At 56.6% G+C, this 10416-nt stretch overlaps 2 protein-coding genes across 6 annotated transcripts in view; both read right to left on the reverse strand.

Moving 5' to 3' along the window:
- Positions 1 to 7841, reverse strand: part of SPATS2 (spermatogenesis associated serine rich 2) — a 30660-nt gene extending 22819 nt beyond the window's left edge. For 3 of the 4 annotated variants that reach the window (XM_054807135.1, XM_054807136.1, XM_054807132.1), the window contains exon 1: positions 6845 to 7841. The gene's annotated coding sequence lies outside the window, so the exon portion shown is untranslated. Of the gene's footprint in view, positions 1 to 104; positions 370 to 6844 lie in introns of those variants that run through there. The other variant, XM_054807133.1, reaches the window with a different exon arrangement.
- Positions 7842 to 7967: 126 nt separating this feature from the next.
- On the reverse strand, positions 7968 to 10067 carry DNAJC22 (DnaJ heat shock protein family (Hsp40) member C22). 2 transcript variants are annotated; one of them, XM_054807156.1, is made up of 3 exons: positions 10020 to 10067; positions 8422 to 9300; positions 7968 to 8229 (listed from the first exon to the last, which is right to left on the reverse strand). In XM_054807156.1, the coding sequence occupies exons 2-3, from the start codon at positions 9208 to 9210 to the stop codon at positions 8041 to 8043; spliced, it is 978 nt and encodes a 325-aa protein (XP_054663131.1). In that variant the 5' UTR covers positions 9211 to 9300; positions 10020 to 10067; the 3' UTR covers positions 7968 to 8040. The 2 variants fall into 2 exon arrangements, with proteins under 2 accessions (XP_054663131.1, XP_054663132.1); XM_054807157.1 differs by having other exon boundaries at positions 9951 to 10063.
- Positions 10068 to 10416: the final 349 nt, after the last annotated feature.

The following is a 10416-nucleotide window of genomic DNA, read 5'->3' on the forward strand; positions in this document are numbered from 1 at the left end:
TTCAAAACTTATTTCTAACCAGTGACCCCAGCAATCGAAATCTGAGACGGAGTCAACGCTCGCCATCTGCGCAAAAACGACTGTGCAAAAAAAGATTTTTTTACCTGCAAACAGAGTCCCAAAATGAGAGGTAGTTACAAACTCCTGCCTCGCCGCCTTCAGCTCTCCAAATTAAATGCCTTCATTCGTTTTGCTGCCTCAAGGCGCTAAATACCACCTCATAAAAATTGTGGCGTTTGAAACCCTGCTCAAAAATACAGAAGCCGGAGAATTTAGCCAAGGATTAGGCTGCCGCATCGGGATGCGAGCGGCCCCCGAGCTGGATGCCTGGAGACTGCCGGCAGGTCGAGCTCCGAGCTCTGCCGGCCGTGCTAGCGCGGCCGATGTGCTTTGGTTTGCACGATTACACCCAAGTTTCACTTCCCTGCCTGACTGCTTTGTGTCCACGACCAGGAAACGCTCTGCGGGCAGCGCAGCCATCCAGCTGCTGGGAACCTCCGGTACCTCCTGTGATTTTAAGATAACGTCGGTTTGCAGAGATGGAAAGCGGTCACGCACTGACCTATGATACCTGAGCTAAATGCTTTCAGTATATATTGCTCAGAGTTTTACGAACAAACAAACCCCCCCCCCCCCAAGCTTTAGAGTTGTCTTTATAATTTCATTTTTTAAAGACAAGCATGCTTTAATCCGAAGGGAGTGTGGAAATACACAGGTATTGACAAAAGCCTGTAACATCACGCTTGAGAGCACTTTAGGTGAACTCCCTCAGGTTGTCTCAAACTTAATTCACAAAACAAAGGAACACTTAAAAACTGCATGTACATCCCCAAAAAGCAAGTAACCGCAAGAACGCTTCATTCAGACAAAGTCTGGAAACAAGCTGTAAAAAACAAAAGTTGCCAGTAAAGAAGTTATCGGGAAATCTCAAAAAACACTACACCTTATCACCCAAGAAATACAGTTTTACCCACTTCAAAGGAGAAAAATAAACAGTAATTAAGTCTTGGGGGGAAAACAAACAACATACAGCCGGTTCTGAATTACTCTTTGGCAAGCTAAACATCACTAAACCCAAAACACAGCACTATACCAGCTCCTAGAAAGAAAACTCTCTATTTCAGCCAAAATCAGAACACAAGCACAAAAATAATAAGATAACGGGCTAGAAACAAAACCCCACTGATACATCTGATGAGTATAAAATGGCAAATCTTTACTCCTTGATGATGCAATTAATATTTCAGCTGATATACCCCGGGGTAACAATCTCAAGCCGGACAGTCAAAACCAGCTCTGGCTCACGTCAGAATCGGGGTTCAGGCCGTGGCGTGACCTGCCTTTAACTCGGCGTCTCTCCCAGCAGATCAGCTGGAAATTTAAACGCGACTATTAGCTGGGAACCTTAAACGGATCAAAGGACCGTAAAACACACGAGCGTTTTTAAAACCCAAGTGGAAGTTTCAAGACCAGTAAAATAGCAAAGGTTAATGCGAGTTCAAATAAACTCGGTACAGGCGGCGAGGTCCTTCAGATAAAGGCGATATAAGGCTTATACAGCGCACCGTATGTGTCTATAGAAACAGTAAAGCATCGATACAAAAATGTCAAGAAATCTACCTGCAGGATTAAAATAAAATATTGTAGTTATAACAGAATTGACGGGGGAGCGATATAACCTGCAGAAACCCAACTCCCTCCTGTTAGGGACAGAGCAACCAAACTCCTCCCAGAGCTGACGACATAAAACTTTTCCAAATACACACTGGAAATGTAGATGATTGTTAAACGCACAAATAACAGCATATTCCTGATTTCTCATTTAGAAAGAAGGAAAGCAGTGGAAATTTTACAGACAGCAAGTCAAAAAAGAAGCGACTTCTAAATCCCCCACCCGTGGCGCTAGCTTGCCGTGCTATTCTTGCTCCGTCTAGACGGATTATTTCAGTAAACTTTTGGAACTCGATAGCTCCCTATTTGAAGGAAAAGAAGATAAACAGGGAGAAATTTGTCTGGATTTTTTTATTAGTCTATGAAAGATGCTTTTGCTGAGAAATCCGGAGTTGTGAAGAATAGAGAAGTGTGCTTCCTGGGAGGGTTTTTACCACGGTTGTTTTGGGATCTTGGGCAGGCGGCACAGCGGGCTGCCCCCAGCCTTCGCTCCCGCCCGGAGCATAATTCACGCTGTACAGTAGCATCTGGCTAATTGGCTTTTGAGTTAAGTAGTCCCTTACCAACCTATTTTAATCTTGTTGATCAAGCACGGAAGAGTCGTCTCTGTGAGTACACACAACAGCATTTCAGTGGAATAAATTGTCCTGTTTGTAATTTATAATCATTCTCAAACAAAAATCCATTTTCCGAGACTCCAGCACCTCGGAGGACCCAGGTGTTTACCTACAGCACTGGAGCCCCCTCTAACGCGCTCACGCAAGACAGGAATTAACTCAGTTTTATAGTGTGTCCTGGGGGGGGAGTGACAATTACACTAGAAATTCAGGAACTTCTCACAGAACACAACTTGGAGGAGCATGTTTAAATGACCTCCACTGAATCCTGGGGAATTTCTGCAGCGCTGAAACCCTGAGACTTGGGTTGGGTTTTGGGGGTTTTTTTTCGGAAATACCTGTTAAGTTATAGCAGACCAAAATAATCCTGTTCATCTCTCACATTCAACAGATGCCTCAGTCGGTTCTGTTGGAAGAACTAACTTTTTTTTGCCCTGAAACGGACCACAAAACACATGAGGCCAAGGTTTTAATCAAAGCCTGGCGGATTTATTACCCCGCATCTCAAAGGAAGGAAGCAAACCGGTCAGCAACGAGCACAGTGCGAGCCCGACTGTAACCTGGTTCGTTTTTTTTTTTTTTTTTTTTTCTTTTTTTCCGCCCTCAAATCGAGACAATCAGTTTTCAGAAGCTCCTTCCACCGAACGATGGCTCGGTGAGAGCACACGGGGAAGGAGGAGCGCGGCCTCCTCGCCTCTCCGAGCGCAGGTCTGGAACAGCCAAATCCCTGCACAAAGCAGCTGCTTTTTCTATCCCAGACAAGTCCTTTCGTGGTACTGGATGAAGGATCGTAAAAATTGTACGATACAAAGAACCATTTTAGGATTTAAAAAAAAAATAGTTTCTTAATATCACTCTTGGGGTTTGGGTTGGGGTTTTTTTTTCAGTATTTCCTCAGGAATGAACTGAACATTTAACCTCAGAGATAATTAGCTGTCTATATTCTGTTTAAGTCCACACATTTATTGTTCTTTCACCAAATGCATTATGCAGAGCACGACTGGGCATTAGCTATTCTCAAACATCTACCTCCTATAAGCTAATTGTGTATCATTTTGCAGCACAAAGAAGTAAAACTACATTTCAGATGACAAAACACTCCTGTATCATTTGGGATGATGCCACAAAACCCCACCCGGAGTGTTTACAAATACTTAAACAAGATAAAAGAGCAGCCCCTCGGGTTTTGTGTTCTTCAGGAGGGGGCTGCGGTGCAGGATTCCTGGTCGGTCAGACGCTCTTTTCCATGCTCACTTTCCAGATAAATGGGTACTGGGAATTGCTGGTGGGATTTCTGATGCTTTACACAGCGATGCAAACAGGAGCAATTCGGCAGAAGCTGGACACCAAATTTTACTTTCCCGAGGCAAAGATCTCTTTGTGCTTTGTCTTCTGGTCCTCTCTCCATCCAGTCAAAGCTTTGGAAACTCGCGCGTGTAGGTTTGTCCTGTGTAATTTTGTGCACATCGCTGCTATTTTCAGATTGTATCTGCCATCACTGTGATCTAGAAGAGTCTCGGTGACTTGCCAAGAATTGTTTCATATTTAAGAGGCTAATTGTTTCGTAGTTAAGAAGATAATTGTTTCTTATTTAAGAGGATAAACGTGTTGTTTAGATTAAATTTTACTTTTAATCAAAGTATCTAAAAATCAGAAACTTTTGAAAAGAAGGATGGAAAAGATAATGGCAAATACAGCAGAAGATGCCACTTTGCATTGCCCCACTTTAAGTGGTGAAAAAAATCCTTCATCTCCCCCCATTTCAATGGGGTGAATGGGATTACTGTAGTCCCACTAAAAAACCTTCCCCTCTCCCTCGGCTTCTTCTTTGATTATAGCTAATCTCCAGGTCTGATATCCCAAGACAGAACTTGAAAATACCATTAAAAATAAGCCCTATATTTTAATTGTCAGATCTATTATTTTTTAAAAATGCAGCACCTATATATCCTTTTCAGATTGCGAGTCTCCTTTAGAGCTCCTTTGTCCTGAATCCAACAAGAATCTTCTGCTTAGGGGTTGCATTACTCAGAAAAATCATAAAAATATTTAAATGACGCTTGAAGAGTAAGTTACAATTTAAAAAAACCCTACCCTTATGCATTAGACAATTCCCGCAAGAGGAGTTTAGTCTGGCAAACCCGAAACGACGGTAACCTTGGCAGACATCGCTACGGCCACGTATACGTGACATACGGCAGAATAGCTGCTGAAGCCGCACGCAACTTTCATGCCGATCGCGTCTGAGAGTTAAAGACAGGCTGCACGCGCTTTGCTGGCCCAGCGCACACAAACTACATTACTAACGGAGAATTGCAATAAAGGAAATAAACACCGAGAGCCCAAGCACTGAGCGCACAGAGCAACGCCGTGTGACAACGGCAGAGTGATACGGACCCGAGTGACACTTCAGCAGGACGCCAGCGGGGACGTCCCGTGCCCCCCAGTCGTCGGAAGGTCTAGCAGGCTGGCGGTACAGAGGAAGAGGAGAAGCTGCAGTGCTGTCAGACCCACGTTTCTTTCCCCTCCACCTTTCAGGAGGCAGCATCGACACCGACCGCGGGCGATTCTGGGGAGATCCTGCCTTTACTCCTCAAGCCGAGCACACACAAGGCCGTGCTCCCGCACACCATCCCCCCAGGGCAGGTTATGAGGGAAGCCAGAGCTGGGTGCCAGCTACGGTCCTGAGGAATTAAGGACTTCTCACACCAAATGCAGATGGCCGCTTCTCTTTCTGCTCTACCAGACCTCCTCCAGGTCCCAAAATCTCCTGGATTCACCCCCGTGCTCCAGCCAGACCACGTAATGGGGCAGCCCCAGCTTGTGTGAGCAAACTCTGCTTAGAAAGCACCAAGTCCCAGAGCCAAAACACTCCACACCCTCTACCCGTAACTTTTGAGGCAAAAGGCCTCAAGATCTACTATCTCCAAAGAAAGACATGGCAGCCATGGCTTTCCAATGGAAGCATCCAGCGGGAAACACAGCGCAAAGTTAGCTTAAAGGAGTCACTATAAAAAGCTCAAAATCATGAAAATAGCTACCAGGCTCTGGCGGGACACTGAAGCAGATCCCACAGGTAGTCTGAAGGGACATTTTCTGTCGATTGTTCCAAGTTTACCTCCCATCAATTAACAAAGGCTCCACACAGAAGCTTTTGTTTCTGTTCGGCATCGATGAGGCTTTGCAAGAGAGTCACCCCTCCGCAGAGGATCGTTATACCCGGGGACGATCGCTACACCATCAGAGCACCCTCAGAAAGAAGTACCGCATCCCTCACAGGATTTTCTCCCCTCTCCAAACCAAACACAATCCTATTCTTCGCCTTCCTTCCTATGGCACCTCAGTGTAGGGCTTGTCTCTGCAGGGAAGAAGGCTTCACAACTTCTCTGCAACAGCTCCCTCTGCGGATACATTAACGCCTCTTTCTGCTCACTCAAGAAGCTGATCATCAAGCACAAAACAAGAACAGCACCGAGGAGCACCCACGGGGGAAAAGAGTGGGGACCAGACATGGGAAGCCACCTTCTAACTTACTGCTGGCTTGCTTTCTCGTGGAGAAAATTGTGAGTGAATACGGGGGGGGGGGGGCGGGGAAGGTAAAACTTTAAGTGCCCTAAAGCCCTGTGGAGGCATGGGGGGAAATAACATTTCCCTCTTAGCACCTCAGCCTGTTTTTCACCACCCTCATTAGTTAATTATTTGCGTTACAGTAACACCTAAAGGCCACAGAGCAAGATCTCCGAGCACACTGCGAGAGGATTCCTGCCCCTGGGATTTACGAGCCGGGTCGGTACAGGAGGAGAAGCGCGGCGGAGGCAGGGATGAAGGACAGCGAGTGGAAGCAATGGGCGAGCTGGGCTGCGTACGTGCGCTGGCTGCGGCATAAATAATGTATTAACGCTCCTGACCGTCCGCTCCCCGTCACTCACGCCAGCCCCACGCTCCCACGGCTCACCTCGTCGGCCCTGACTCAGCGCTGGCTGCCCCCCCTTCACCCCATGAAAACCCCACTGCTCCACCCAATCCAACCCCTACCCCCCTTCTGCAGCCTCCCCTGTGTCCCCCACTGCGTGCCCCCCCCCCCCCGCAACCCCTGCCCGCCACCCCTGGGCCCAGCACCGGCTGCCCCTTCCCCATCACTGGGGACACACACACACTCCTCCCCATACCCCTCCGCTACCCCGGCCTTCTCCCAGCCCTCCTCACCCCACCACCGTCACCCTTCGCTCCCAAACCACCACCCCCGCACAGGGCACCCCCTTCCCCACGCAGCACCCCTCCTGCCCCCCCATTTCCCTGCAGCCCACCCGGGGTGTTCCTGCCCCCACAGAGCCCCCCCTACCCCTCACAAGGCCCCTCCGGATCCCCCCTACCCCTCACAAGGCCACTCCGCCCCCCCCTTCCCCTCACAAGGCCCCTCCGTAGTCGTCCCCCCCCCTCCACAAGGCCCCTCCCGACCCCCCGGCCCGGCCCCCGGCTGCGCCCTCCCCCGCCAACCACCCTTTCTCCCCCGCCCCCTCCCATCGCTCCCGGGCCCCGGGACGCCCCGCACTCACCGGCCGTGGCGGTGGGGGTCCGCTCGCCCCTGCCCGCCGCCGCGCCCCCCCCTCACCTCAGGCCGCCGCGATGCACCGGGGAGGGGGGCGGGGGCCGCGGCCCGGCAGGAGCCCTCAGGCCGCGTCAGCCAATCGGACCGCGGCCACCGCTCCATAACCAATGGCGACGCGGGATCACCGCACCCGCGCCCGCCCCTCTGAAGGACCTCGCCAATGAGAGAGCGGGGAAGGCCTGGTTCGGTCCGCCCTCCTTCACCTTCGGCCAGTCAGATGAGAAGCGGGGGACGGGCCGAGTGCTGCTGGCCAATGAGAAAGCAGAGCGGAGGCCCTGCGCGCGCGGGGACGCGGCGCGGCGCGAGGAGGGAGGTATCCCGCCAGCCAATGGTGAGGCGGCCTAGCCGACGCGACTGCGAAGGCCCCGCCCTCTCCCGCCTCCGGCGCGCGAGAAGGGCGTGACCAATCTCCGCCGAGAGCCAATCGGATCCGGCAATGCCCACGAGGGGCGGGGCGGGGCGGGGCGGAGGGTGCCGAACGTGGACGGAAACTGCCGAGAGCCGCCGCCCTGCAACGGAAATACACGAGTGCCCTCCGGGAAAGGCCGAAGATGAGGGGCGGCGTGGGCTGAGCTCGGGACTCCGCGGGTTCGCGGCCCCGCTCCGCCCTAACCGGGTCCTGCCCCGCCCGGGCGAGCCGGGCCTCCAGCGGGCTGCACCGGGGCTGCCGGCCGGGCGAGGGCTGCCGAGGTCCTCATGCAATGATCTGCGCGGATCGCCACGCGATGGTTTGCACAAGCTCACGCGCAACGGTTTCCATGAGTCCCCACGTGACGGTTTGCACAGACCGTGGTGCAACGGTTTGCACAACCCCCTGTACGATGGTTTGTACAAGCCCCTATACAACGGTTTGCACAAGCCCCCGTGCAATGGTTTGCACAAGCCCTCGTGCAACGGTTCGCACAAGCCCTCGTGCAACGGTTCGCACAAGCCCCTGTACAACGGTTCGCACAAGCCCCCGCCCGTCGCTTTGCAGACATCCCTGTGCAACGGGCCCCATGCACGCCTCGCTCTGCTGCACGGTCGCTGCCCAGCCCCTGCCACAGCGAGCGAAGGAACGACGCGGCAGCGAGAGGGAACCCTCGTGTTTACGAATCCTCCCGCGGCTCTCGGTCCCGGGCGCGGAGGGGGCTGCCGGTGGCGTCACCCCGCCGCCGCCGCCGCCGCTCTCCTGGACCCCGCCAGTTCCTCGTAGGCCTCCTGCACCTCGATGAAGCGCCTCTCGGCCTCCTCGGCCCGGTGCCGGTTGTGGTCTGGGTGCCAAACCTTCACCAGCTCCCGGTAGCTCCGGTGCACGTCCTCGGCGGGGGAGCCGGCTGGGAGACCCAAGACCTGGGGGCGAGAAGGACGCGCTGGGCAGGCGGCGGGGACCCCAAAAAGAGAGCTGTGTGTGCCCTCAGCAGCTGGAGGGGACCCCAAAAAGGGTGTTGGAACCCCAAAAAGGGTGTTTGCCCCCCCCCCCCCCAGCGCAGCACCCCACCACAGCATCCCTCCCATTGCAGCACGCCCCTCCGCATCCTGCACCTCGTACGCCCGCTGCTGCCGTTCGCTCCAGCCGCTTGGTTCAAAGCCGGCACCGTACTCCTGTGCCGGGGAGCCGCCGGCAAAGCCCAGGATCTCTGCCAGGAGCCGGCCGGCGCGGAGGGGCAGGAGCAGGAGCTCGGTGGCAGCGCGGGGCAGGGCCAGGAGGGTGCCCAGCACCCCGGCGGCACCGCAGAGCCCGCGGCAGGCGAGCGGGGCGGCGAAGGCCAGGCACGCCAGCCCCAGGTGGTAGAGCCGGGCAGCCAGCCGGGGCCGCGGCATCCCGTGGGGCTTGTAGCGCCGGTGCCGCTGGGCAGCGATGCTGGCGGCCAGGCTGGTGGGCAGCACTGCCAGCACCCAGCCCTGGAAGAGGAGGGATGCGAGGAAGGCTGCGGCCAGGATGCTGGGTGCCTCCGCCGTCTGGTCGCCTACCGAGGACACCAGTTGCACTCCCAGTCCCACGGCCAGGGGCTGCGCCAGCAACGCCGGCACCCAGGGGAGCCCCAGCGCCGCCACCAGTCCGAAATACATCCCCACTGTCACTTGCCCCGCCAGGCGCAGGGGGCTGAGGGACGGTACGGTCCCACCGCGGTCCCCGGCCACCCCGGTCCCGTTGGCGGCGGCCACCCAGGCAGGGAGGTGCCAGAAGTCCCAGAGCCAGCCGCCACCAAAGCCGCCCAGCGTCAGCATCCAGAGCAGCGCGTGGCTGTCCCGGCCCAGGTAGATGTGGTGCAGCCCCAGCGGCCCCCCCAGCGCCCACAGCCCGTAGGCCACCAGCAGCCGCTTGGCCATCCTTCCCCTGGCTGTGGCCACCGGCTCGGTGGGGCCACCCTGGGGGTCACCGCCACGGCAGGCGCTGGCACAGCCCCGGCATCCGGCACCCTGCGGGATGGACCGTGCAGTCAGGGACCCCCCCCGGTCACACCGGCCCCCCCCGTGCCGGACCCCTCCATGACCTGCATGCCCACCCACGGCCGGTGCGTGCCCGTCCAGTGTCCCGCGTGCCCACTCAGAGCCATTGCATGCCCACCCGCCTGCCACGTGCCCACCCGGGCTGGTGTGTGCCCACCCAGCACCCTGCCTGCCCACCCGGGACCCCCTGTGCCCACCCAGGGGCCCATATGCCCACCCAGGACTGATGCCCGCCCACCCAGGGCCCCTGTGCCCACCCAGGGTCCTGTACGCCCACCCAGGGCCCCCGTGCCCACCCAGGGTCCCGTATGCCCACCCAGGACTGATGCCCGCCCACCCAGGACCCTCTGAGCCCACCCAGCACCCCATGAGCCCACCCAAGGTCCCGTGAGCCCACCCAGGACTGATGCCTGCCCACCCGGGACCCCCTGTGCCCACCCAGGGGCCCATATGCCCACCCAGGACTGATGCCTGCCCACCCGGGACCCCCTGTGCCCACCCAGGGGCCCATATGCCCACCCAGGACTGATGCCCACCCACCCAGGACCCCCTGAGCCCACCCAGCACCCCGTGAGCCCACCCAGCACCCCGTGAGCCCACCCAAGGTCCCGTGAGCCCACCCGGGGCTGGTGCACCCCCGCGGCCCCCCGGTCCCGGTGTCGGCAGGGCTCCAGCCCACCCTGACCCACCTCTCCCCGGGGAGCTCCCGCGGCACCGCTCCCCCCCCCCAGACTTTGCCCCGGCACGACGCCGAGCAAAGGGCACGGCAGCGGCAACACCGCGCCGGTGTGGAGGCCTCGGGGGGGGGGGGATGACACACGACACACAGCGGGTGCCCCACACTGGCACCCCCAGCCCGTACCCCCTTCCGGGGTGCCTTGGGATATCGGGGTACTGGTATTGGGGTACGCGCTGCATGGTGGATGTGACACCCCCCCCCCCGGTGCAGGGGCCCCCCCGGGACTCTCCGCAGCCCCTGTTTGCTCAGCCCGCGCCGCCGCCGCCGTGTTTGCAGGGATTAACCGGCTGCCGGCCGCCAATTTGGTCTCATCCATTATTAACGGCCCCGCAGCCGCCCTGCGCCGG

The sequence above is a fragment of the Grus americana genome, chromosome 31, assembly GCF_028858705.1.
Source record: "Grus americana isolate bGruAme1 chromosome 31, bGruAme1.mat, whole genome shotgun sequence".
Classification (NCBI taxonomy): domain Eukaryota; kingdom Metazoa; phylum Chordata; class Aves; order Gruiformes; family Gruidae; genus Grus; species Grus americana.